The 26476-nt window shown below is 59.8% G+C and overlaps 1 protein-coding gene across 11 annotated transcripts; it reads right to left on the bottom strand.

Moving 5' to 3' along the window:
- On the bottom strand, window positions 1-26476 carry CIC (capicua transcriptional repressor). Of its 11 annotated transcripts, none has more exons than XM_081119476.1 (21): window positions 25633-25700; window positions 20397-23192; window positions 8955-9104; window positions 8637-8871; window positions 8427-8556; window positions 8150-8332; window positions 7905-8070; window positions 6670-6872; window positions 6348-6573; window positions 5875-5978; window positions 4418-5645; window positions 4148-4335; window positions 3587-3708; window positions 3321-3487; window positions 2915-3217; window positions 2496-2821; window positions 1980-2275; window positions 1728-1882; window positions 1521-1652; window positions 1085-1216; window positions 1-987 (listed from the first exon to the last, which is right to left on the bottom strand). In XM_081119476.1, exons 2-21 carry the CDS (start codon window positions 23179-23181, stop codon window positions 620-622), a joined length of 7599 nt encoding a protein of 2532 aa, XP_080975602.1. In that variant the 5' UTR covers window positions 23182-23192; window positions 25633-25700; the 3' UTR covers window positions 1-619. The 11 variants fall into 11 exon arrangements, with proteins under 11 accessions (XP_080975602.1, XP_080975604.1, XP_080975603.1 ...); XM_081119478.1 differs by having other exon boundaries at window positions 1728-1879; XM_081119477.1 differs by having other exon boundaries at window positions 2496-2818.

Genomic DNA, 26476 nt, shown 5'->3' with positions numbered 1-26476 from the left:
GTGTTAAACAGCTTTAATCTCGGCTTCTCGGCACAGTAAGAAATATTGCACATGATCAACATGTTTTGTTCTGGGGATGGGGACAAGGGTAGGGGGAATCACCTTCTTAGAAAGTACAACCCAAGTTGGGAGGGCAGAGGGGTGGGGAGAGAACCCTCCCCATGCCTGTGGCAAAGTGCAGGAGCCCCCACCCTCAAACTAACCTGAGTCCAGCCCCTCTGGGGGAAAAAGGGGTGCATGAACTCCCCCTACTCCACAGGTGCCTCCCTGTGGCCAAGGCCCTCACTTCTCTCTGCAGCCCTCACACGAGCCATTTTGCATAAAGTACAAGTGAAAAGATCTGAAGGTCACACACTCCAGGTTATTATGTACAGGGGCTCGGTAGAGGGAGACTGTGCCCCTGCTTTCCCTCAGCTGCCCCCCATCACCAGGAGGGAGCTGTGGGGGGAGAGGGACACAGAGGAGCAGGCCTCATCCCGTCCCAATCTGGAAAGGACGAAATGGCTTTATTGGGGAGGAGGTAACCATCCTGCCCCCCCCATTCCTGCCACCTACATACTGTCCATGTCCTGAGGGGGGTACTAGGTACTATGGGTCCTGGAATCTTCTCAGGGGCCCCTCACCTGCCTGTGGCAGCTGTGGAGGGACCAGGGGGTGGGGGGGAGGGCTGGGAGGGCCCCTCCCAGGCCGGCTGTCCTGGCCCTGGCTCTGGGGGTGGAGGCAGTGGTGGGGCAGCCTGGGCCGTGCCAGAGTCCGAGCCAGGTGAGGTGGGGTCAGGGCCCCCAGCAGGGCTGGGAGTGGGGACAGGGGCAGCAGCAGTGCCAGTGGGGGGCGGTACAGGGAGGGGGGCCTCGGCTCCAGGGGGCTGCTCCGTTGGAGTGGCCGCTTGCATGATCTTCTGGCGCACCTCACGGATCTTCAACTGCAGACAGACCTTGGAGGGGAAGATGTCTGCGTAGCGGGCCTGGAAGGCTGCCGTGGCTTGGGCTAGGGACAGAAGGATGGTGGGGGTTGGGGAGGGGAGGATGAGATGAGCAGGCAGGTCTCCTCCAAGTACCCCCCCAAGACTCCAAGACATGCTCACCTGATGGGAAGAAGCCATGGTCCTGGAAAAGCTGCATGACCAGGGCCCGGCGCTGGTCCAGGGTGCGCCGCAGTGACGAGTATGGCACTTTCTCATACTCCAGCTCCCCGAGCACATCCTCGGCTTCTGTACCTGGGAACAGGGCAGGGAGTGTGATCAAGGCTACTGCAGAACTCTGGCCACCCTACCTTCACACCACTGTCTGAGTGTCCACCCAGCCCTCACTGAATTCTATTCCACAGCAGGATTCAGAAAGGGGACCTGCCAAGGTCACTTGGCAGTTTAGAGGCCTGTTAGCCTCTAGAACCCACCCTTGACCCACTGTCCTTCCTCTCAGACACCCACCCACCTCTCCCATCTCTAACCCTGGCATGAGACCCCACCCCCCTTGCAGGCCCTGTGTCCTCCACAGCTCCACTGGCCAAGGCACCAGCACCTGTGCGGTCAAAGGTGAAGATGTCTCCCTCGCACTTGGCACTCTTGGGGGTATTGGGCTCCGAGCTGCAGCTGGAACGTCTTCTCATCTTGCGCTTGGGAGATGTGGGGTCCTCAGGGGCGGAGTCCAGGTCTGGTCAAAAGAAGCAGGCTCAGGGGAGGTGGCCCCAGTCTGTCCCCCACCAACCCTGGGGGTCCCCTTGCCTACCAGTGGAGTTCTTCCTTTTCTTGCGATAGGAGCCCAGGATGGCCCGAGGCGAGGTGGCCAGAGACTGCAGGGTGGGAGAGGGCAATACCTCTTCAGGCCGAAACTCCGGCAGCTCAGCAAAGCGTTCTTCGAAGTCTACTTCTGATAGGACCCTGCTGGAGAGCGGGCAGGGTCACCTCCCCTGCTCGGCCTGGAGCCACCCACTCTCCCACCAACCCCACAGGCTCCACCAGAACCCCAGCCCATGCTCACTTGTCCACAGAGTCAAATGTCTTCTTCAGGGGCGGGGGCCGCACCTTCACCTTCTTGCCAGTACCAGCTGCCTCTTTGCGCTCGGGGGTATCCCCAGCTGCCCTGCCACTACTGCCCTCACTGCTGCCACCGCCGCTGCTACCAGCTGGAGCTGGAGCTGGAGCTGGAGCTGGAGCTGGAGCTGGAGCTGGAGCTGGAGCTGGGGCTGGGCTGGGAGGGGTGGGAGGCTCCCCACGACTCTCTAGGCCCAGCCCAGGGACACGCCAGTCTGAAGATGAGCTGGGGAATTTGCTGGCCTGAGGTGGGGATGGCAGGAAGATGGAGGAAACTGGGTTCAGACTTGCTGGGGTAAAACCCAGAAACACAAAGACAGGTGCTGATTGCCCAAGATAATCTTGGAAAAGGCCCAGTGACAATCAAGCAGGAGGGACAAGGGCGTGGCTCAGACACATGTGCAGGGAAGAAGGGTGGGCCAAGAGACAGAACCTAGCTGCAGCAAGCCTGCTGGACACTCACCATAGTCTCAGGGCCCTTGGTGCTGCTCCGCTCCTCAGCAGGCAGGGGTGGTGTGGGGCTGCTCCGGGCAGTGGGAGCCCAGGTCTCTGGGGGAGGTGGAGGGGCCGGTGTTGTAGACTGCCCCTCAAGCTCGGACTCAGGGGCAGCAGGTTCACGAGCTGAGCTAGGCTCCAAGGGCTGCCGGGGTGCAGGGCCAGGCCGCCCAGGGGCACCTGCCTCAAAGGAGCCCACAGGAATGCTGGCGATGGCTGCCTTCACTTTCTGGGGGGCCTTAGGGGTGGGCCTCTGGGCCTTGGGGGCCACTAAACTGTAAGTCATGGAGCCTGCTGGTGGGGAGAAGAGCATTTGCTGAGCAAGGTTTGATTGGAGCCCATTCCCTGGGTCCAACTCACCCCACCCTGGGCTGGCCGAACACCCACCTGTGGCAGTAGGAAAAGGGCTGGTAGGGGCTGGGGTGGCGGTGGCAGTGGCAGTGGGAGGGGCCGGTGGGCCCTTGGGCAGGATTGTAGCAGTAGGGGTGGTGGTGCTGGTGGCCACAGTATAGACCAGGCCTGGGGGGGCCTGGGATGGCTGTGCCAGGGGTGCTGACGAGGTGGGTACGGGGCTGCCAGGGTAAAATGCTGTGATGACGGGAGCTCCAGGGGCTGCACAGGTGGGAGGCAACTGGGGACTGGGCACAGGTGACACGCCCACCTGGCCAGGAGCCAACAGTGGGGCCTGGCCTGCGGAGAGGGAAACAGAGGAGAGGCAGGAGCCTGTGTTAGGGCCTAGGCTGCCTCAGCCCCACCCTGGATCCCTAGCACTGCCTGCCAGGTCATCCCTCACCTGAAAGCAAGGGCTGCACGAAGGCAGGGCCGCTGGGCCCCAGTGAGGTGAAGCCTAGGGCTACAGAACTTGTGGGTCCATATGAGGTGACTGTTCCAGCCTGGCTGGATGCTGAGCTGGTGCCCAGAGGCAGTGTGTGCCCGCCCGCTGACTGCACATAGGTGATTCTGCCACAAGAGGAGGAAAGGGGGGAGAAGTGAAGCAAGCTGGCCCCATCCACCCCCTTCCCTGGGACTGCCTCCAGGTGAGGGTTCAACTGCCATTACCTGGTGGAGGAGGGCAGCAGGACCTTCTGAGGCTGCGAGGTGGGACCCGGGATTGTGGCTGGGCTGAGGGGCGGCACCAGGCCGCTGGGTGTGCTCACAGGCACTGGAGTCAGCTGGATGATCTGTAGGCAAGAGCACCCACAGGCTGCAGTGAGTCGAGGGCCCAGAGTGGGGCAGAGGACCAAGTCCTAGAAGGGTGGGTCTCAGCCAAGACAGGAAATACAAAACTTGGGATTGGAACAAAGGGAAAGAGGACAGCAAGAGGTGGGGGAGAAGACAAAGATAAATAAAAACCAATAGAAAATTTTAAAAATTAAAAAATATTTTTCTAAAAAATTTTTTAAAAGAGGTGGGGGACACAGAAAAGGAACAAGTTGCACACTGAGGCCAAACTCAAGATGCAAAGAGACACTGAGAAGATGGTAAGACAGTCCCAGAGACAGACAAAAGAGAAAAAAGAGAGACTGAAGGCAAGGCAGACAGAAACCCTAGGACATGGAGAGCAACACCCAGCAGGAAAAGAATGAGGGACAGGTGGGGCCACAGCCAGGATGCCCTTACCTTGCTGGGTGGCTGGGCACCATTCTGCACAGGTACTGAGAAGGGCGGGCTCACCAGGGGCAGCGGCTGGCCGGCCCCTCCACCCCGAACTGACATGCTAGGAGTGGCCAGGGGCACTAGTACCTTCCCAGGTAACAGCTGGGCTGAGCCGCCTGGGGGTGGGGCCTGCACAGGAGAAACCGACTGGGCTGCAAGAGGCAAGAAAAGAGGTTAAAGGGAGCTAAAAAGGCCTGTGGCCCCTCTACTTGTGCTGCCCAGCCCAGGCCTCACCTTTGGGGGGCGGGGCAGAGGGTACAGACTGCAGGATGGGGATGCCAGGAGTGGGTGCAGTGGCAGCCAGGACTTTGCCGTTGGTGGAGGTGCCCGGAGGGAGGGTGAAACGAATGCTGGTGGTGGGTGCAGGGCCGCCGGGAGCCACTGCCTTGGTCCCAGGGGCTGGTGCTGGGGCAGGCGCCACTTGAAGCTGCTGGGGCAGTGTGGGCAGGATGTACTGCACCTGGGTGATTCCCCCAGCCTTGCCAAGGGCACCTGGCTGCAAAATACCCAGGGGCACTGGCCCATTGGGACCACTCCCAGCACCTGCTCCTGAGCCTGTAGTGGCCCCACTGCCAGGGGTCCCCTGGGCAATGAACTGGACAGCAGGGGGTGCGGGGGCCCCATAGCCTGGGGTGCCCACCAGCAGGTTGGTGACAGTGGCAGGCGCCTTCCCCACAGCACCCAGTAGGGGCCCAGCCACCAGATGTGGGGCTGGAGAGGTGGCTGTTGCTGACTTCTTGTCTGAATACACTAAACTGACGCCCAGTGGAGAGCCCCCAGGTGCCCGGGACCCAGTGATGGGTTCAGTCCTGGCACCTGCTGTGTCATTTGGAGATGCTTCCACCCGGCCAGAGGTGGAGAAGGGCTTGGAGGCGATGGGCACAGGAGTGCTGCTGACAGGCCGCACTACGTTGGTGACCATGGTGGCGGCTGGACGGGACAGCGGGGCTGTTGGGGCCCCAAAGGCCAGCGATGGGGCTGGGGCTGAGGACATGCGGCCTCCGCTGCCCTCCCGTTCCTCTTTGTTTGGAGGCAGGACCAGTGTCTGCAGGACACTTCCTCCCCCGCCAGGAGGTGCTGCAATAACTGAAGGGCCAGGTGGCTCCAAGCCCCCCACACTTTCAGGCCTCTTGCGCCGGAAGGTGGTAGGATCCGTTGGGAGAAAGCGGGTGGCTTTGGAAGGTGTTGCTGGGCCCCCAGCCCCAGGAGGTGGGGGCCGTAGTGGGCCTGCTGTGCTGCCCTGACCTGACTCCTGGGCCTTGAAGGTCCCTGAGCCCAATGAGAAGGTGGCTGCTGCCGCTGAGGAGGGTGTAGGCGGGGACGAGGAGGACGAGGTGGGCCCATAGCCTTTGCTGAAGGCTGCAGGTTGATCTGGGGGCCCTGGGGGCTCAGGGTCCAGTGACGGACGGCAGTGGGAGAAGGAAGAACGAATCACAGGCGAGAACACCTTCCGGCTATAGCTCTGGGTGAAGGAGAAGAGACACAACTCTGTCAGGGAGCCTGGACACCTACACCCTGCTTGTCTGTCCCGTTGGGCAGCCAGGCCACCTGAAGGCCTTGATTCATCCAGGCTGTGACACAATTCCCCATGGGGCAAATAGCCTCCCTCTCCAGGTCCTCTGTCAACACACAAGATATCCCCACTCCTGGAACTGAGTGGGACCAGACAGCACCAAGTCCTAAGCCCTTACCTTGCTGCCCTCTGGGTCTTCCCCAGAGCTATCTCCGCTCTCACTGTCGGTTACCCGCTCCTTGCACTTGAGGTCAATGTCAGTGGTGTTGAAGCCATCGTCAGCTGAGGAAGCAGAAAGAACAGTGTTGGCCAAAGGACCGAATATAGGGCCAGGACAGTCTAGAAGCTGGGCTCTGGCCTTAGCTCTGCCCCAAGCCAGCAGTGAGTATTGTCCTCAGCCTGGGGTGTGCCCACCTACCCAACCATGCACCTAATACTGTGCCCAATGACCTGGCTGTGCTGGGGTCCTCCTGGTTGCCTGTCTGACCAGGGGCTTCCCAAGGGTAGGGCTGGGCTTACTCAGTAGGGCCTGAACTGAACATGCCTGTGACCATAAACAAATGCAGAAGGGAAGGATCCAATCTCTGCCCACCATCCAAACCTTAGCCTGCTGACCCCTGGACAGGATTCTGGGTCCCTGCAACTGCTCACCAATGACATCATCATCTCCTTCCTCCTCACAGATAACCATGCGTTCCTCATCACTGGTCATGTCCTCACTGGCTGCACGCTGGGAACGGGAGGCTCGGGTGGGCAGCAGTGGAGGCCGCCCACTGGCTGCCAGGGCACCTCCCTCTCCAGGGGCCGCAAAGGGGCCTGGAGCCCCATATTGTGTGGAAGGCTTCGGGCCAGCATAGGATGAAGGGCCAGACACCATCTGCAGGGCAGGTACAGGGAGAGTTCAGATGGGGCTGTCACCTCAGGCAGCCCTCCCTGCCTGTCCTCCCCCACTCCCATGGCATGTACCCCAGACCTGAGTCAATTCCTGTAGTGCCTGGCTGTCTACTTCTCCGCCATCCAGGCTGTGGACCCCACTGTGGGAGAAGGCTCGGGGCCGGGCCGAACCAGGTCCCCCAACTGTGTGCAGACGTTCTGCCCCACAGGAGCTGCTCCCCGGAGCCTTGGGGTCCGAGCTCAAAAGTGTCTGGGCTGTGACAGACAGAAGCTCAGAGGACACTGTAGAGTGGAAGAAGGGGAAATACTGCAGAGTCAGGAAGCCTCTTACCAGCACCTGGACTGGCCAAGCCACCCACAATATTTCTAGGTACTGGGCAAAAGCAAGCTGCAATTCCTGGGCGACCAAGCAGAAAAGAGATGCCACCCACCAGTCCAGCATCTCCTTTCCATTGATTCCTGCCCTCTGGGGCTGCAAGGAGTCAGCCCATTGTTCCTCAGGAGGCAGCCCTTCTGAGAGTAAGAAACCCTGGAGGCAGGTTCCTGTGGCTCTGGCCAGCTAACAACCACAGGCCTGTTACCACATTTCATCCTTGCCCTAAGAGTTGTGAGCTCAGACCCACAGGATTGCTCCAGAAATGCACCTCGACACAGTGCCAGGCACACTTGACACCTGTATTCAGTTGAAGCATCAATGAGAGGCTTCCAACTGTGGTCCTGGGAGCCAGCCAAACTGGGCTTTAACTTCTGGCTCTGCCAGTTACTGTTTCCTGTAACGTCAAGCAAGTGGTTTTGCCTCTCTGGGCCTCAGTTTACTCATTTGGAAAATGGGGTATGGTTCTGAGTCCTAGAGATTATATTCCCCTTGATGCCTGGTATGTAGTAAATGCTCAGTAAACAGCAGTTGATAATAAGAGTGCTGTTTGGAAATTTTATCTGTCTAGAGCTTCCTGGATCCTTCAGATGAGACAAATGCTAGTTCCTTTATAGGTAAGAGTCCTCAAATAAAAGTGACAGGGTAGCCCTGGCCGGTGTGGCTGAGTCAGCTGAGCGTCTTCCCATGCACCAAAAGGTCACCGGTTCAATTCCTGGTCAGGGCAGAAGCCTGGGTTTTGGGCTCGATACACATCAATGTTCCTCTCTCTACCACCCCCCCCCCCCCGGTCTCCCTTCCTCTCTAAAATCAATTTAAAAAGTATTTTTTTTAAAAAGTGACACAGAGGAGCTTCTGGGGCAGGGGATGAGCAATCAAGGGGGTACAGAGACTCTCAGGGAGGGAGGTGGTAGGGCAGGAGAACCAAGGAGCTAACTAACCTCCAGGGGCAGCAGCAGTGCCTGTCTCCGACATGCTCCGCTCCCTTGTCTCCTTGTGCCCTCCTGCCAGGCCCAGGCTTGTGGGCTTGGCCTCTGAGCTGGACTTCTTTCGGTCCTTGTTGCACCACTTCCAGTCTGGGTGGGCCTTAAAGTGGGCCTCTTTCACCTGGCAGGAGATGGCAGGACCCTTAACTCACCCACCCATCAGAGGAAGCTGGGGAGAAGCCAAGAGGAGGAGGTGTTACCTGGAAGGCCAGGTCGTGGTACTTCTGTTTCTCCTTGGGCCCCAGGGCATACCACCACTCGCCCAGGATCTTGCTGACGGTCCTGTTGTCCTGGTTGGGGTGACGCTGGTGGACCAGGGCCCGGTGCCGCTTGCTGAAGATCATGAAGGCATTCATAGGCCGCCGGATATGGTCCTTCTCCCGCTACAGCAGACACAGGCCCAAGTGGAATGGTTAGGACCAAGGAGACAGGCTTGGGCATCCAGAGATGATCTGTAGATAGGTGGGGATGAGGCACCTTGTTGGGGCTGCGTCCATCCTTCTCCGAAGATGAGTCTCGTTCCTTGGGCAGGGCACTGAGGGACTGGGTCCGGCGTTTTCCAGGTGGCAGAGGCAACTGGATCTCAGGAGACATGATGGAGAGGAAGCTGTGGTGGGAGCAGCAAGGACAATGAGGACCATGTCTCTGGCCATCCCACCCCCCAGTCCCAAGTCTTGGGGCACTCACGCATCATCATGGTCACTCTCTGTCTCACTGTCCAGCCGGGGTTCTCCTGGAGGGCCAGGGGCCTCTTCCTCAGTGGTGGGAGGGGGGCCTTTTCCAGGTTCCACCACCCCCAAAGTGTGTGGGGGTCCAGGCCCTGGACTCTCAGGGCATGTGGCTCCAGGGGGCCTCCCAGGGTCAGCATTCCCTGTCCCACCTGGTGGCTGCTCATGAGCAACAGCTGCCGACTCAGCAGGTTCTGGGGACAGAGAGGAAGATCAGAGGGCTCTGGGGCCACCTCAACACTGTCCCCATGCCTTCCCACAGCCCCTCATCCCTCACCTTTGCTCTGGTTGGAAGCCACTGGGTGGCTGGCAGGTTGCTGGGCCTCACTTGGCTGCACAGAGGGGTCTGGCTGGCTGGGGGCCAGGAAGGGGACTAAGGAGTGCCAGGGGAACACAGCGACAGAGCGAGGTTCGACGTTTGTCCACACTGTGGGAAGAAGCCAGCTGAGCTGTGTGGTAGAACTCGGCCTTGACCCTCAACCCAAGCTTTTTTCTACCATGAACAAGGTAGCTCCACCTCCTTTACACTCCCTTCTCCTAGCCCTGAACCTCTTGACATCATGCATGTGTCATCACTCAGAAAAAACTCCTGCCTGAAAAGTTTCTAGGTTTATAAAAATGAAAACAGAAGCAGGGAAGGGAAAGAGTCCTCACATCCCATTCCCTCCCCCCACCTCCACCAGCCCTGCCACTAGGGACCAGGCCAGAGAAACGACTGGCTCCTGTCACAAACCAGGCCATGTTCGACTGCCATTCTACACTCCCAAGGCCCCAAGACCTCAGAAGGTCTGGAGACCCTCCCCCAGCCATGCTATGTTGTCAGCACCCATGTTGCCATCTGACATAGTCCCTTACCTTGGCCTCACACTCCTTTTCTCTTTCCTGAGGCAGATGGCCCTGTCTTCCCTCTCCTCCTCCCTCTATTACCCACAGGGCGTGGGGTCTTGAGTCTGTCTCTCTGCCTCCTTCCTCCTACCACAGGCCCCAGACCTGCCCTTCCCGGGCTAATCACAGGAGGCTACAGAATCTCTCCCCTTACCCCCAAAGTGAATCTACTGCCTGTGAAGAGGCCTCGTAGTCTCCCTCGACCTAAACCCCCAAGCTCATCTTTAGGACATGGCACAGCCTTCAAGCCCAGAAAGAGAGAAGGGTGTAGTAAACTCCTTTGAAGAAAAGGCAGACAATGGGACAAATGAGAGAACTGTTGTAAGTCTCTGCCCAGGGAAGGCAAGAGTGCCAGGTGTTTCCTTGAGGATATACACAGGAAGGCACTTCCCTCACCAGGGGCCGGTCCCAGAGGTCCCACCTTCAGCTCCAGGAGCTGGGTGACTGGCAGGACTCCTGGGGCAGGCGGAGATTAGGAGTGGGCTTCCCTCTCACTGCTGGCTCCCTGGGGGAAGTGGAACCAGCAGCGGAGGCCCCTGCTAGGGGAAGACGATGAAGGGAGGAGGGGAACGCCCTAATCCTGGTCTCCATCATTCCAAGCCTCCCCCTGACCCAGACCACTCTGACCTGGAGTGACCACCCCCCATGCCTTAAAAAGCCTGGACTAGGGGAGCCCTCTGTGAGGGCACTGGCCTCGCGAGACCTGATTCTGTGAAGGGCTGACAAAAGAAAAAATAGACATCAAGGCAACCAGAGAGGAACAAGGAGGCCAGCACTGGAAAAGATTCAAGACACTATGACGACCCTACCCCCAAATGCTGGGGCCTTGGGGACACAAAAGCCTTCTCAGCCCTCTAACCCCATAACAGCGCCCAGGGACCTGAACCTGTCCCTCTCTTCACAAAGATCTTTCTCACCAGTGCCTCCTCATCTGCTGGGTGAAGGGGCCCAGCAGACAATGAGGGAACAGTCCTTTGGTCCTGCCCCTCCTGAACTCCTCCCAAGTGTACTACCTCCAGGGTCTTTGGGTCTCTCCCTCTCCCTTCGCAAAGCTCACCGCAAACACTACAGCCCAACACTGTTCTGAGCAGTGTCTCGCTCACTTCCCAAATCCTGTCCTAGCCCCACTACTCAACCGCAGCCCCTTCCCTCACTCTAGCCCACACCTAGGGCCAGCAGCTCCAATTCTAATCCATGCTCCCAAGGTAGTTACTCTGCACCCCTCACCTCCAATGACAACGGACCTGTTTCACCCCATTGCCTGAACTCCACGGCTTCCCCAGCTAGTCCCCACGCCCATCACTCCGCTACACTCCCACCTGCCGTCACTAACCACTTGACCCGCCGTCACTAACCACTACAGCCGAGCTCTGTAACTTTCCTCGTTATTCCTTTACTGTCCCTACCATTCTCCTGCTATAACCCCATCACCGCAGCTCCACAGTTAGCACCCCGACACCTTGACCCCTACAGTTCCAGGAACTACTGACCGAACATTCCGAGGCCACGGGAAGCCGCGCCGGACGCGGGCACCAGGGGCCTGTGGGCTGAGTACATGGTCCGGCGCAGGGGGGCCCGGCTGGGGCTCGCGCCTCCTCAGCGGTCGCCGCCGCTCCGCCCGCCGCCGCCGGCTCCTCGGCCGCCGCCACTCCGGCCCGGGAGCAGCTGGAGGCAGTCGCCGCATGCCCCCCCCCACCTCCCGACCGCCCCCCTCCGGCCGCCCCACACGGGGGTCTCTGCCGGACGCGCCTGCGCAGAACGCCGCTTGCCTCCCGCCGCCCGGGGGGCGGGGGAGTTCAGAGCGCTCCGGACCCGCCCCGCCCCCCGGCGCGCGCGGGGGCCGTCACGGGGCGCGCGGCACCGGGGCCATCGGCAACGCCCCCTCCCTCTCCCTCCTCCCGCACCGAGCCCGAAGGGCGGGGCGGGGCGCGGGTGCGCGTGCGCGGCCCCCTCCCTTCACCGCTCCGTGGCTGGCTCGCTCGCTCCCTCCCTCGCAGCTCCGGCGGGTAACGGCTCTGGCCCCGCGCGCCCCGGCTGCAGGCGCTGCCGCCCCGCCTTTCTGGCTCCCCGGCCCCCGGATCAGCGCCGGGTCGACCTCCGGCCCCCGACGGACAGACGGACCAGCGTGCGTGTGCCCGTGCGCTCCGTGCGAGCCCCGCGCCGAACCACCGCCGCCTCCCCGCCCCGCCACTACTACGCGCTCCCCTCCCCCCCGCCGTGCCTCCCCCCGCCCTTTCCCCGCTTCCCCCGCGGCCTTCCGCGCAAGCCCGGCCCCCCGTGCGTGATCCCATTGGCTGTCGACACCGCGCGCGGGTCAGGCCCCGCCGCGCCCGCCCCCATTGGCCGCCCCGGGGGAACGTCAGTCATATGCAAATGAGGGCAGGGCGGGGCGGGCTCCGGTTGGCCCCAAGCCGTCCGGGGGCGGGACCGCGGGAGGAAAGAGGCAGGACGGGCGCACTGCAGTAAAGGCACGGAGCCAGGGGGGCGGTTCGGGGCGCTGCGCTGCGGAGGCCCCAGGGTTGTGTGCGGTGCTGTGTGTGTGCCTAGTCCACTGCTCACGCGCTCCTGGCCCACCTGCGCACGCACGTCTCCGCAGGGTTGAGGGAGCTACCCCTGAGCCCTCACCAGCCCTCACATCAGCACACACACACCCCTCATAGACAGACTTTCCTGCCACACCCATTATTTCATACACACCCCTCGGTCACATGTACCCTCCGTTTACACTCACACACGAAGTCATAAATCTCAGAACACCTGCTCACATATATGTATCAGTTCCTACACTCACGGTCCATCACTCCCCACCCATCATCATACACTCATTCTCACCCGTCCTCCTCACGTGACCCATTTTGTACATATCCTGTCATACATATTTCACCAACGCATAACCTCATCACACATTCACTGGCCCACATTAATCATTGTACAAACACAACATATCAAATAGAATGATCATGCACGCCTCATCACAGCCACTGCTTCTCCATCACACACACCTCACATCCCTTCCACACAACTACACATGCTCTTCTACATATACTCACACTGCCTTTAAGGTACTCTCATCCCCAACCCAGGCAAACTCTCACAGACACTATTATAGAGACCCCACAAACTATATAAACTTACCCTGGTGAGCACTAACTACACCTCAGTACCCTGACCTAGCAGGTATACAGAGTGCCGTGGCCATTCACAGTCATTCAGCTACCCTGCCTGACACTCGGCAGCCACCCAGGACCCTCTACCTCATAGAACACCACTGTGAGCTGGCCCCACACCTTAGGTAGGGAGCCACCCCTTCCAAGAAAGGGCCAGGAGGAAGAAAGGAATGTCCTGGGAGCTTGTATGTATTATCTTGTTCACTGAATCCTCACAGCCACTAAGGAGGTGCACTTTACTATGCCCATTGTTCAAATAAGAAAATGAGGCTCAGAAACTGAATGAGTTGTGCAAGATCACACAGTCAGACATAACAGCCCAGTGCTGCAACTCAAATGCTCTTCCCACTACTGAAAATTTAAACGCAGGATGGACATAGGCACAGACTCCCAAACAGAGGTCTAGGAATATGGTTAGACTATGATACAGAGAGACTGGTTAACTATAGATAGGCTCAGAGGGAAAACACAGAGACACAGGCAGGGGTTCAGGGTCCACCAGGCAGAGATGCAAAGGCCTGGAGCACCCAAGGTGGACCCGGGGGCCACACCCAATGGAGAAAGAGGCCTGGGGTCACATCTGAGTTGATAAAGGTTGCATAGGCTCAGATGGACCAAGCGTGGGCTCCTTCACAGGTGGGGTGGGAGAGTAGTAGACAAACCCTTTTCCCAGCCTGCCCCATCCACTGACAGAGCTGAAGGCATGGAGAGGGAGCCAAACCAGGTAACCAGAGCCCAGAGGGTAAGGGGACATCTGTAGCCCTCTGACCTCGAGACTGCAGGGTCAGACACTTGGCTGTGAGCCTGGAGGGGCCACCAGAGGGACTATTAAGTGACTGCCCCCTCCTCTGTAGGCAGCCCCAGACTCAGACCCTCCATTACCTCACAGCCCCAGGGACTGCAATGTGAGGCAGAAACCAAGGCTGAAATCAATGTGGCCACTATCTCCCCACCACTGCCCCCTCCTCTCCCCACCGGTGAGTCACCTATTGGCAAGTTAACCCCTTCCCCACTGCAGTGGAGCCCAGGGATAGAGCTCTGAGGAACCTTGCCCCCAACTCCCCCACTTCTGTTGGGTGAGTAAAAGAGCTAGGCCTGGCACAGGAGGGAAAGCGGGCCCCACACATCTGGGAGGGTTGCACATCTGGTAGAAGACACAGTGCCCACACAGGAGGGATGAGAAGAGGCCCCTTACAGGGTACAAGTACAGCCAAGTGGGGGCCAAGACTGGCAGGGAGGGGCCGGAATCCAGGCAGGAAGGGCCCCCCTGCCCTGGGCACTGGGCCAGCCCTATACTTAGCTTCCATTGTTCAGAGTGGAGGAACCCTGGGTGGGGGTGATTAGGAGTGGAGAAGAGGGAACAGGTCCTATACCCACACAGCTCCATCTCTCCAGCCATCCTCAACCCTAACTAGGGCCTCTCTAGTTGGAAAATGCTGAGGAAGTTCCCCAAACCAGGGCCCCAGCCCCATCTGAAAGGGGGTGGAAAGCCATCCTTCACTCAAGGCAGGTACTGGGGCAGAACTATGGTACAGCCATCCCCTATACCACCCCGTAATCAACTCCACAAAAGGTCTGGCCCCAAACAGCCCCAATGCACCACCCCACCCCACCCCAGCCTAGGGACACGAAGCCCAGACAGAGACACCAATTGCCACCCAGGGCGGCACAGGCTGAGGCCTGCCCAGAGGCCTGGGGCATAAAGCCAGGGATGCTGACAGACTGAGGGACAGCAGACACGCTCTGAACTCACGGGCCCTATTTATTGAGCCCGAGAGACACCCCACCCCCGCCGCCCACGGCTCCCCGCCCTGCCTGGGACCCCGCCTGGGCTCACCAACCCGGTGTCCCCAGATCCCCTCACCCGCTCACCACATACACACCCACCCACCCACTCCCGGAGGCGTCTTCGACAGCCAGGGTTGCCTGGGGAACGAGCCCAGGATTGGGCTGGTGCGGCTCGGAAAGGATGGGGGCCTAAAAATAGCGCCGGGGTGAGTCAGTGTGAGTGGGGCTGGGGTAGGCAGGGGGACCAGGAGGGAAAAAGAGGCAGTCGAGAAGTGTGGGGGAGGGTCCCCAAGGATTGGGAGATGGGCGGGATAGGACCGAGGGCGGGATGTGGGTTTGGGGGTGGGAAGGGACGGGGGCGGGGGTAGTGTGCAGGCGCCCGGGCTGGGAGGGCTGGTAGGCGCGGGCTGAGGGAGGCGCCACGGCCCGGGCGGAGGAGGGGGCGCCGCCCTGCGTTCTCCTCCCCTCCCCGAGCTCACGAGATTTTCCACTCGCTGCCTGGACCCTAGCCAGCCCCCGGCGGGCCCCACAAAGCCGCTTTGTGTTGGGAGGGCGGGCGGGCGCCCGGCCGGCCTGACACCCACGCGGGCCGCGGCGGGGCGAGGGCCAGCTGGCACCCGAGCTGTCTGCAGGGGGTGGGGGGCCCTACCAGCACCAGCCCGAGGGCGCGGTCGCTCAGGAGTTAATAGCGCAGGGGTGGGGGAACCAGTCTCCGCCAATGGGCATCGGCAGGCGCGCCGGCGGCCAATAGGAAGAACAGAGGCCCGACAGGGCGCTTACCCCCTGGGGCGCGGGAACCGGTGCCCCTTGGTACCCGCGGGGGCTGGGCGCGGCCCTCAAGGGGTGCAAATTCAGATCTACAAAGTCCTGGGCGCACCGTCGCCCCGTTGCTTCGAAAGAAACAAGGCCCAGAGGGGGACAGGATTTTGCAGTCAGGAGGAGGTGGCACGGTCGGGATTTGAACCCAGATCTGCCTGGCTTCACAATCTGCCTTTTCTGCGGAAATGGGGAGACGGGGGTTCCCTGGCCCAGGCTCCTGTGGGGAGCGGGAATAGGGAATGGGGTGCGGGCGGAGGAGGTGGCGCGGCAGGCTAGGGTCCAGCCGCCTGCGGTGCAGTTGCTGCCGCCGGTGGTAATGGGAGCCAGACGCCGTCGCCGCCGCTAATGCGCCTTCCTCCCGGCCACTAATGGAGCCATTAATGCCGGGGCGCCCGACGCCGGGTGCTCCTACAACCTACCCCGCCCCGCCCGCCGCTGCGCATGCGCGCGCTGGCAGCCCAGCAAACCCGCCGCAGGTCGCCGCCGCCAGGAGGCAGCCTGACCTCTCACAGCTCTTGGTGCCAGGGGGCTCTTCCACGAGATCTCCAAGAATCGCTCCTGCTACTTCACAAACTCCTCTCCCCTCAAGTCATCCTCTTCTTTCCAGCCTAGGCCTCCTTCCTCTCCAGGGCAGTCTCCTGAGATCTTTGACACCCAGGTGCAACCTTTTTCCTCCCCTGCTCTAAACCCTTTCTTGGCTCTTCAGGGGCTGGCATTCAACCCTGGCCTGGTTGGAGCTGTCCTCCATGGCACCCTTCTGCCAAACTTAGGCTCTAGTGTCAGCTTCAGCCTCAACTAGCCACTCAGAGGTCATGCACTTTCACCCTCCTGGCCTTTGCTCCCGTACTGCCTTGGCCTGGATCACCCTTTCCTTTCACTACCCTGAAATCCACTCATTCCTCCTGCTTCTTCAGCTCAAATGTCCCCTCCAATGAGAAGCCTTCCTGAACCTCCCTCATCACCTGGCATTGAGCAAGAGTTGTCTCTATTCTCTGGATTCCCCAGACTCTGTACCTCTGTCATCCTTGCCTGTGCCTGCAGCCACATCTGCCTTCCCCACCCACTTACCCCCAGGACTGCTCAGCCTGGTCCTGGTGGAAGGATAAGGAGGAACATCTGGTGGTAGAGATGGGGTTCACTGAGACAAAACAAATTGTTGGGCAGGATCTGGATTTAGGGAGTCAGGAGACCCTTGGCCCCTCTTTGGGCCTCATTTTCCCCACCTGCTTGGTCTCTGAGGTCCTACTTGTTGGGGTGGACTACATGTGGGGCTCAGTTAAATGGAGCTGGCGCCAAATGTGTCTCCTGAAAGGTGGTGGTGGAGAGGGGATATAGGGTGATCTGGGTCATGCCCTCTAGAAGGTGGGTGGGCACAGGAGCTGCTTTCCTACCACTCCCCCATAGCCGGATCTCCTAGCTTGGCCAGCACAGCCCCCACCTTCCTGCCTGTCTTGGAAACAGGTGCTTGGGTGTAGATAGGTCTGCAGATGGCTCCTGACATCTCTCAGCAGGGTTCAGGGACAGTAGTGGGCAGTTAGTTTGTCTCAGGCCTGGACAACCTCCCAACACTCTCCAAGAAGGAAGTAAGGGACCTGGTGCTTAGCAACTATCCACTGATTTCAAGGAACAAAGCACCTGATGTGCACAGGGTTGGGGCGGGGGGCCAGAATGGAGGCCGAAAGTTGGTCTAAAGAGTGGGAGAAGGGGAGCCAGGGGATAGGTTAAGGCTGGCACAGAGGGCCAAAACAGAGAGAGGGTGGGATGAAAGCTCAGATAAGGACTGATGTCTATGGAAAAACAAACCAAGAATTGTAGAGAGAGCCAGACTCAGACAGACAGAAGTCCAGAGAGAGGGACTCAGGCCCAGAAATGGACAGAGACAGACATAGGAACCCATGGGAGAGACAGATGGGCAGACAGACCCAGGAGAAGGGGCACTGCCTGTCATTACGGGTAAGCCAGGTTGATCCTGGGAGCTGAAAGGGAGACTGTGCCAGGAATTGGGCTGAAACATCTGGCCTCCTGGGCTGGGGCTGCAGGCCCTGGGGCAGCTTCCTCTCCTGGGGAGTAGGGGGGAACAGTCACAGGGAGGTGGCAATGGCAGCTGGCTGGCTTGGCCATGCGCAGAATGCAGAGAATGCCTCCCGCCTGCCCCGGCATGTCCTCCAGCGGAAGCAAATGCCTGGCAGGGGGCAGGAGCAGGCAGGCTGCCCAGCCACCCCCTCACACCTGCTGCCCTGAGTGAGGGTCAGGCTCTGGCATGGGCAGGCAGAAGGGGCCAGGACTATGCCTTCACTATACCACTGGGTACTGTCTACCCTATCTGGGCCTCTAAGAGAGAAGGCCCCAAGGTGCCACCTCCCAAGGGTTTAGGGAGGACTCTGGGAGGACAAAAGGGCCTGCTGACTGGGAACCCGAGGGCAACCTGGATACCTCAGCATGGGTGTTGTCGGAGAGGCGCGGCTCAGAACCGCCAGGACAGGCACTGGACAAGTCCTGACGACCAGGTGGCCTCCAGCAAGGGGCCTCCCCCTTCAATGAACCTCAGATTTCCCCGACAACGAGGCTAGTAATTCCTACTTCATAGCATTGGGTGGATTCGATGAGGATGGCCCCACACCTGAGGCTGGGCACATGGTACATGCTCAATAAAGAGTGGTTACGATTATTTCTTCATCATTATTATTGAGAGTGCTTAAGAGCCTGGGCTGTGGAGCCAGACAGCCTGGGTTTAAATCCTGCTCTTTCTTATCCTAGGCTGTGTGATGTTGGGCAAGTCCAGAGCTGCAGTTTCTTCCTCTGTCCATTGGAAATAATAAGCGTCCTGACCTCCTGTGAGGTTACGAGGATTCAGTGAGTAAATAGTCAGCACCTACTGAGGAGTGGGCCAGGCACATGCATGGGTAGTACTCAAATTATTACTATGACTTCTGATAGGAAGAGTCCTGTAATCTGGAGATTGAGAGACTTGGTTCAAGGCCCAGTCCTGCTCCTCCCTGGCAGGGTGAACTCAGTCAGGACTCTCGTTCTGTCAGGGCCTCATTTTTCCTCACCTGGAAAATGGTAGCAGGAACCACTGCTGGGCCTGCCCTTGTAGGCCTCAGGTCACCTGCATTAGTGCCATCGCTCCCCACAAGGCAGTAGTGAGGGTCATGTGAGGTGATGCTACCAGGGCAATGTCTGGGGCCGTAGGCATGTGGAAAGTAAGGGGGTGGAGGGGTGTTAAGAGTCCTTCTGCTTCAGTTTCTTCATCTGCCTAAGGACAGAAATCCCTGCTGTGCCCACTTCTGTGGAATTTTGCTCATATCAATTACAGTAACAAATGTAAAAACTGTAGGAAGTATGGAAAAAAACACAGCTCATGACCTCAGTATATGAGCATGGGAGGTAAGCAGAGCCTGTGTCCCTGTGCCCTGGCTCTGGGTTGCAGCTCTATGAGGGCAGGGCTAAGCTCCTTCCTGTATTGGTCTCTGCCCCAGCCCAAGCCACAGCAGCTCCTTCCTCCCTGTCTCCTTGCCTCTAGAATAGCCATGGTCAGATGGGCTCAGAACCTTCCATGGCTCCCTAGTGGTCTCAGGATCAAGTTCTCACGTCTCATAAGGGCCCTCTATCATCTGACCCTTGCTCACCAATACAGTCGCACATCCCAACACTCATCCACCGTCTGCAGCCAGTCTTTGCAGATTCAACTTCTTTCAAATACTTGCTTTCACCCCAAGGCCTTTGCTTCTGCAGGTTCCCTTTGCCTACAGGTTCTCCTGCTGGTCTTGGCACTCACTTCTGCACACCCTTCAGGTCTCACTTTACAAGCCCTTGGCCCCTGCAAGAAGTCCTCCCCAACTTCGCACAGCCTCCTGGGCCTCCCCCTATCCCTGCCCTGACCATTCTGGACAGTCCGTCTGGGCAGTCTGTCTATACCAGGGATGGTGAGCCCTCTGAGGGCAGAAGTGTATCCTCAGCACCAACCAGCACAGGACCAGGCACAGAAGGGCGCTCAGCCAACAGTGGATTCTTAAAAGAAGCTAGGGAAGGGGCTGGTGATGGGTCTGTCACCCTCCCTGAGAGTTGCTCTGACAAGGCCCAGCCTGACCTGGGCCCCTATCTCTCCAGCACCTTCTCAGAAACGCTACTCTGTCCACCCCTGGCCTCAGCCCTCCAGCCACACTGGCTTTCTTCAGCTGTGCTCCTTCTGGCCTTGGAACCTGCTTTCCCACTGGCCACCTAGGAAGCTCTTCAGCCCCATGGTTGCTGGTTCCAGCTCACTCTTCAACTCTTGCCTTACACGCCCTGTCCTGAGGGCAGCCAGACTAGATTCATACCTGGATTCAAACCAGGGCACAGTGCCCAGCACACCCCCAGCTCCCCTCTAGGGCACTGACAGCACCTGCGATGTTTACTGGGCACCATGGTGAAGATGGGACCTCCAATCCGGGTCTTGCCACCTCCCGGCAGAAGAACCTACCGGAGTCTCAGTCTTCCCATCTGTAACCAGCACTATGGTCCAGTGGTCAAGAGCAGCCTGGGTTTGAAGGCTAGCTCCAGGATTCACTAGCCACGTGACCCTGTGCAAGTTACTAACCTGACCTGTTTCCTCTCCAGGAGCACAATCATAGCACCCACCTGTTAGGGTTGTTGTGAAGACTAAAGGGGCTAATATCTGAAAAGGGCTTAGAGCAAGGCCCGTATGTTGAGGGCTACATCATGGGGTGGGTGTGAGGGCTCGGCAAGATAACCCATGCACAGTTCTTACCATAGTAACCCCCCAATCACGATGAGAACTGTCATCATGATTATCCTGTTACCCAAACAGCTCCACTCAGGAATGGTTCCATGGACCCCTCGAGAGTATGTTCCCAACGGGAGGCCTCTGGAAACACTGCATTGAGCTTCTCAAGTCCAGTCCCTTGCCTAACACATGAATTCCCACTGGAACATCTATGCAGAGAGGCCAGCCTCCCCTTGAATTCCTCCCGAGGCAGGAGCTCACCTCTCGAGCGTCAGTTTGAAAATGACCCTGTTCAAAATGAGCCCTCGCCCAGTCCATCCACTGCACCTCTTACCTGTCCCAGGCCGGCCCATGATGACTTCCTTCTTGGGGGCAGGATGGCTGGTGTAGCTGCTGGGCACCAGGACGGGCAACAGGGCAGCGGGTGAGGGGTGGAAGGCCACTGGCTGGAAGGGCGAGGAAGCCAGGCCAAAGGTGGGCATTGGTTGGGCCACAGCAGTCGGCGCGGCTGGAGGCACGGTTATGGGTACGGGGGCCGGCAGAGGTGGGGGCAGGCCAGGCTTCCCACTGGCCACCCCAGGGGGCACTGGGGTCTCTCGGCAACCCCGTCCAGGTCCTACAGCCCGAGTCTCCCCAGCAGTGCCCACCTCCCCAGGAAATTTGGAAGGTAGTGGCACGTCAGGGTTTCGGACAATAACAGGTGAGTCCCGTTGCACAGCAGGCACCCTGCGCACAGAAGGTCCGGGATCCGAGGTGAGGCCAGCAGGTGGGGGCAACAGCAGCAATGGTGAGGGCTGGCGGGAGCGGGAGAAGGGCACAGCAGGCGACACAGCCCGGAAGCCTGCCGGTGTGGAGGGTGTAGGTGTATGGGACACTGAGTCCACACCAGAGTCTAAGCTGTCACTCTTCGGGAAGTCTGGGGTGGCTCCTCCACCCCCTGTACCAGGGGTTCCCAATGCCCCTGGGTGGGGCAGCAGCTCTGTCTTCCGCCGCCCAGGGCTGATGGGCACGGTGAAGGTCAGGTTGGTCTGGAAGGTAGGTAGGATGCCGGAGGAATGGCGCTCTCGGGGGGCAGGTGGCGGTGGGTGGGGGCCCAGATCTGGTGGCGTCAGCACACCTGCCTTAGGGGTACTGGCACTCAGGTGGCGACTTCGAACAGCAGTGCGTTGGATGACGGGGGACGCATTGATGGGGCTGAAGTTGGCGGGACGAAAGCCGAAGAGTGGCGATGGTGAGGGTGAGGGTGCTGGCGAGAAGGGTGACTGTGTAGAGACCGGGGAAAAGGAGGGCGTGCCGGAACGGGAGCTGCCCAAGGATACTAGCATCACTGCTGCCTCACACTCATCAAACTCAAAGCGTGACAGGTCAGTGGGCGCTACCAGACGTGGGCGTGAGTCTCCACGAGCCGCCACACTGCTGGCCTCACTGTCCCTCGATGTCTCATCACCCCAGTCAAATTCGGTGCTGCCCTCCCGAGCTGCCACTCCAGCAGGCCGCCCAGCCCCACCTGGGCCACTGTCAGCCAGGCCTTCCATCTCTTTGGTTCGCATGGACAGGTGGCGGGAGCAGTAGCCCCGTCGCTGAGACTCCTTCATGCAGCCATCTCGGGAGCACAGCCGCCGCCACTGTTTGCCATTGAATTTCTTCCGGATTCCGTTAGGCGTGCAGACCACGTCGCCCTTCTTGTACTTCTGCTGGGCTGCTGTCAGTGGTGTGCGGGCCCGGGAAGCTGGCGCAGTCCCCTTCTCCAAAGAGGCCACGCTGCTGCTCCGGCTGCCGCCCTGGCTCCCCTCCTGGCAGGGTGAGGGCTGCTCTCCAGGGCGGCCTGGGCCTGCGAAGGCTGGGGATTTGGGTGGCGGTGACAAGAGTTGGGGTGGGGGCAGTGGGAGCAGGGCCGGGGTGCCCTGGGATGGTGGGTGCTTCTCCTCACCCTCCCCACAAGCCCCCAGACTGCCACCAAAGCTGATCTTGGAGACCTCAGCATCCTCAGGCTGCTTGGGGTCCAGGGCAGCAGGGCAGGGTGGCAGGGAGGCCCCTGGCTCAGCCTGTTCCTCCTCAGGGCTGGTGGGGGGCTTCCTTGACAGGGCTTCAGGTTCCCATGGGGGCCGAAGCAGGCGAAGGCTGGAGCGGGCCACCCATATGGCCTCCTCGGGCTCATGATGTGACGGCTGCGATGGCTGTGGGAGGGTGGTTGGTGGGCCTGGCTGGGAGCCAAGGCCAGGGCTGAGGCGGACCTTGTAGGCAGCTGGCTTGGTAGCCACCTCCACCACCACACCTTCACGGTAGGCAGCCACGCCAGGCTCCACACAGGTACAGACAGCCGTACCCACCACCAGCGCACCTGGTGGCGGTATGGCATCCAAAACCACATCCACACCACTGCCGGGTGCCCCCTCGTAGAAAGTCAGGGCCCGGTCCCCTGGGAACTGCACACCCAAGTCCTGGCTTCGGCGCACCTGGCGCACCACAGCGGGCAGGAAGAGGCCATCCCCACGTCGAGCCAGTACCCGCTGGGATCGCAGCTGCCGCAGGTCATAGCTGCCACTGGTGCCACCCAGGGGCCATGGCCCTGGCCCACAACCTTCAGCTGGTTCATCTTCCAGGTCAGCCGAGTGCTCGCTGGCTGTGTCAGTGGAGGAGGAACGGGCGGAGGTGGGTGGCCGTGGAGGAACACCCAGGGCGCTGGCTTCCTCAGGGGTCCCGGCCCGTTCCTCAGGGACCCCAGCTGCTCCACCGCTGCCACTGCCAGCACCATGCTCTTCCACATACTTCTTTTTGGGTGCTCGTGACTTGAACGTGGCCGTCTTCCGGCTGAGTGGAGGCTCCCAGCGGCCAGCCTCACCCTCTGCCTTGGGGTCCTCGGCTGGGCCAGGGGTGGGGTCATCAGGGCCCGGCTCTAGGGGGAGCCCCTCACCCCCTGAGCCCTGCTGTGCCTCCTCCTCCTCCTCCTCAGCCTCTTCTGGGCCTGGCCGCTGCTGAACCTCATCGTCCTCTTCCTCTGGCTTGTCACCCTCCCCAGCCCCTCGCCGCCTCAGGGCCTTGGCCCTGGTGGCTGGTGGGGACTTGCCTCCGCTGCCAGGACCTGGGAGGCCAGCACATGCTTTCTTCATTGGCTTCATCGTTTGTCCACCTGCAGGTGGAAGGGCAGAGAGGGGTCATTGGGAGCAACTTGGGAATCCCCCAGGCCCAGCAACCCCCAAGAGTCCCCCTTTGCTGAGGTCCCCGCCTGAACTCCATGATTCCTGAGGTCTCCTTCCTGGCTGTCCCCCATGGGCCCCTGGCCAGCAACTAGACACAGAGTGGCACCCATGTTCCATGATCTATTCACTCTGGCTCCTCGGGGACACTCACATACATCTGCTGCCTCTGCGGAGGACACAGCAGGCACAAGCACACACTCTGACTGCCCCAAGGCAACGCAAGAAGTAGTAACGGCTCACACCCATGAAGCACTCATTTTGTGCCACCCCGGGGCTAAACTTGCCTTTATTAACCCATTTCATCCTCGCAACAGTTCTAAGAGGCAAAGGCTACTAACAGCCCATTTCACACTTGCGGGAACTGGCACAGAGAGATCAAGTAACTTGTCTAAATTAATCTAGCTATGAACAGAGCTAGGGTCTGAACCCAGGCATTCTGGCTCCAGAGTCTGTCCTCCTAACCATCTCAGTGTGCTGTCTGTCACATGATTCAGAGGGCACGCTTCCTTGCACTGTCACCGTCCACAGAGTGCACACACTCACACACACGCACAGCCACAGAAAGGGGGGTGACTGGGCTGTGATGTGAGCCTCTCTCCACATCCCTCTGCCCCACCCCACTGAGCAGCCTGGCATGGCCAGGCATTGAGGGAAGGAGTGGGCAACTGAGAGTCCTGAGGTACGGCTGCCCACTCTGCTCTGCACCCCGGGCCTGCCAGGTAGAGCCATCTCCCCAGATCCTGGCAGGGAGCAGGCAGGGGCACGTCTGAGGCAAGAGCTCATACCCAGCACTGCCACGGGGCCGCGCATGAGCACACACATGCGCACAACACACACACACACACACACACACACACACACACACACAGGCGCACACACGTCATCACACAGTGGGACATGGAGCTATACCCCAGGGGTTCCCTATCCCACTGGATCAGAGCCTGCCCTCCCCCCATAGCACCCAGTGTTATACCCACAAGCCCAGCCCCCTCTTGTGGCCTGCATGTATCCCCACCCTACTAGGCTGGCTGGGCTAGCTCTGGCAAGGTGGCTGAGCTGGCCAGGCCCCCCTAACCCCTAAATGTGCCCCCTGACTCCAGGTTGGGGTAAGTCAAAGAAAGCAGGACAAGCCCAGCTGGCCAACCTCACCCACTTCCTGAATAGTCATTACTGCCTGCCTCCTTTCAAGCTACCCTGAGAAAAGGGAAAAAACTTTACTCTGAAGTGACTAAGAGAACCTGAGGAGCTGAAAGGGGACCTTGGGTGTTTGTGGAGGGAGGGGGGGTGTTGAAGGAGCCCTGGACTGTAAACCAAACATATCAGAGGCACCCCTAGTAGGGGTCCCTGACTCAAGTCTTCAGGGACCCCTGACCTCATGCTCTTCTACTTAAGGCCTGCTGCTCCTGTGGACCCTATAGTCCCAGGCTGCCCCTTCCCTGGGCCAAGCCTGTGGTCCTCATAGGCAGAGCCTGGAGGGCCCGGGGTTTCTCAAACTGAGGAAGGCACCCAAGTGCCCAAGAGTTGGGCAGCCACCACCACCACCTTCTCCCCACTGACCCACTAGGCAACCAACCTGGGGAATGAAATCCAGCCCCAATCCTGGCCAAACACAAACCTCTGCATACTCCACCAGGGCCTACAACAGTACTGCCTGGCACCCCTGGACCCTACTGCCTGGCCCAGCCTCTCCACCCCAGAAGCCAAACCTCTTTCTTTCCCCTGAGGCCTACTCTCTTCCTGTCTACCCTTCTCTGGATAACTCCCACCCTAGGCCCTGTGGACCCTAACCCCCATTAGAATCTGAGCAGTAACTCCTGAAGCCCAGGTCAGCCCAGGCCTTGGCCCTTCAGAGTCTCATGCCCTCTGCTCCCAACAGCCCTTCTGGCACCAGCTTCTCTGCCACTCTCTCTCCCATCCTGTCACCAACTCTATCTCTACCTCTCTCTTCACAGGCCCTAGGCCCCCTCCTTAGTCACCCCCCACCCCCACCCCCAGCCATAAACATCTATCTCTGTCACTTCTTCCTTCCAGTCACTCTACTGTCAACCATCTCTGGACCTGCCACCTTCTCTCCCCATCACCTCTCCTTGTCACCCCCTCCAACTCTCTCCCCTTCCTCTCCCTGTCACCCTGATCTAGTCCTGTCACCCCTCCATTCCTGTTACCCATTCTCTGCACACCATCCTCTCCTAGTCACTCCTTTTCTGTCCCGCCTCCTATCCACCACTTCCTCCACTCTGTCCATCCTTCCCACCATCCCACCCACCCTTTTCCCCCTGTACCCCTTCCCCGTCCCTGCCACCTGTCCCCTCTCGGCCCCCAGCACCCCAAACCCCCCCGGCCCATGTCAGCCCTGGACCCGCCCCTCACCTCGGGCTCGGCGGGGTTTCGGGGCGGGGGGCCGTGGCCCCGGCTCGGTCCGGTCCGGTCCCTCCCCGCCCCCCTCCGGTTCTCCCTCTCGATTCTCCCTTTTTTTTTTACTCCAACACACAAAATGGTGAATGGACCTGCAACAGCTGGAGCAACCAGCCAATCAGCGGCCACAACCCCGCTGACCGGCGCCGTCCTAGACCAATAGATATTCGCAGCCTGGTCAGCTCCGCCTCTCGACGACGACCGACACTCCTCACCACCAATCGCGCCCACACGGCAGCGCTAGGGGGCGGAGCCAAAGTCTAAGACCGGCCTCCCTTTGGGACCGACACCAACCTGAGCCTACGACTGCCTGATATGCCTAGGACCCTGCCCCCCACCCAGTGATTGACACCAGCAATGACCAATTAAAGGCAGTCTTAGTGCCGAATGACGAATACAGTACCCAGTCGCTTTGCACTCTAAGCCGGAACCCAGCTCTATGAGGGACAGTAGCCAATGAAGTGCAAGAAGGAGGGGCTAATGGACAGGCTCTCCAATGAGCAGGCATAGAAGGCGTGGCCTGAGAGTTTGTTGACCGGCTAGTCGCAATTCCTGCTGGGAATGGTAGTCTTCTTCCGTCTCCGGCCCATAGTAGACAGTACAAGGCAGACTACAACTCCCATGTGACAGGGTGACTGAAGCACCAAAGAACCCCGAGGAAGAGAAAAAGTCGAAAAGGGCAGTTTCTCGTGAGTCTCACTGGACACCAGGAGCATCTTAGACCCAGGGCCCCGACTCACCCGGATTCCCGGCTCTGGCGACGCCGGTAGCTCCTCTCAGCAGCGGCTGTAGCGGCACG

The sequence above is a fragment of the Miniopterus schreibersii genome, assembly GCF_964146895.1.
Source record: "Miniopterus schreibersii genome assembly, chromosome: 18".
Taxonomy (NCBI): Eukaryota; Metazoa; Chordata; class Mammalia; order Chiroptera; family Miniopteridae; genus Miniopterus; species Miniopterus schreibersii.
Note: the sequence above shows the minus strand (reverse complement) of the source record. Positions and strands in the feature narration are given on the sequence as shown.

Coding starts and splice junctions, on each gene's coding strand:
- CIC (XM_081119474.1), bottom strand. CDS start 23,181: ATGAAGCCAATGAAGAAAGCATGTGCTGGCCTCCCAGGTCCTGGCAGC. Junction 4,336..4,417: donor CTCTGCCCCGCCCCCCAAAG/GTGAGGCCTGGG, acceptor TGCCTCTTGCAG/CCCAGTCGGTTTCTCCTGTG. Junction 3,488..3,586: donor CTGCTGCCCTCCTCCACCAG/GTAATGGCAGTT, acceptor CTCTTGTGGCAG/AATCACCTATGTGCAGTCAG.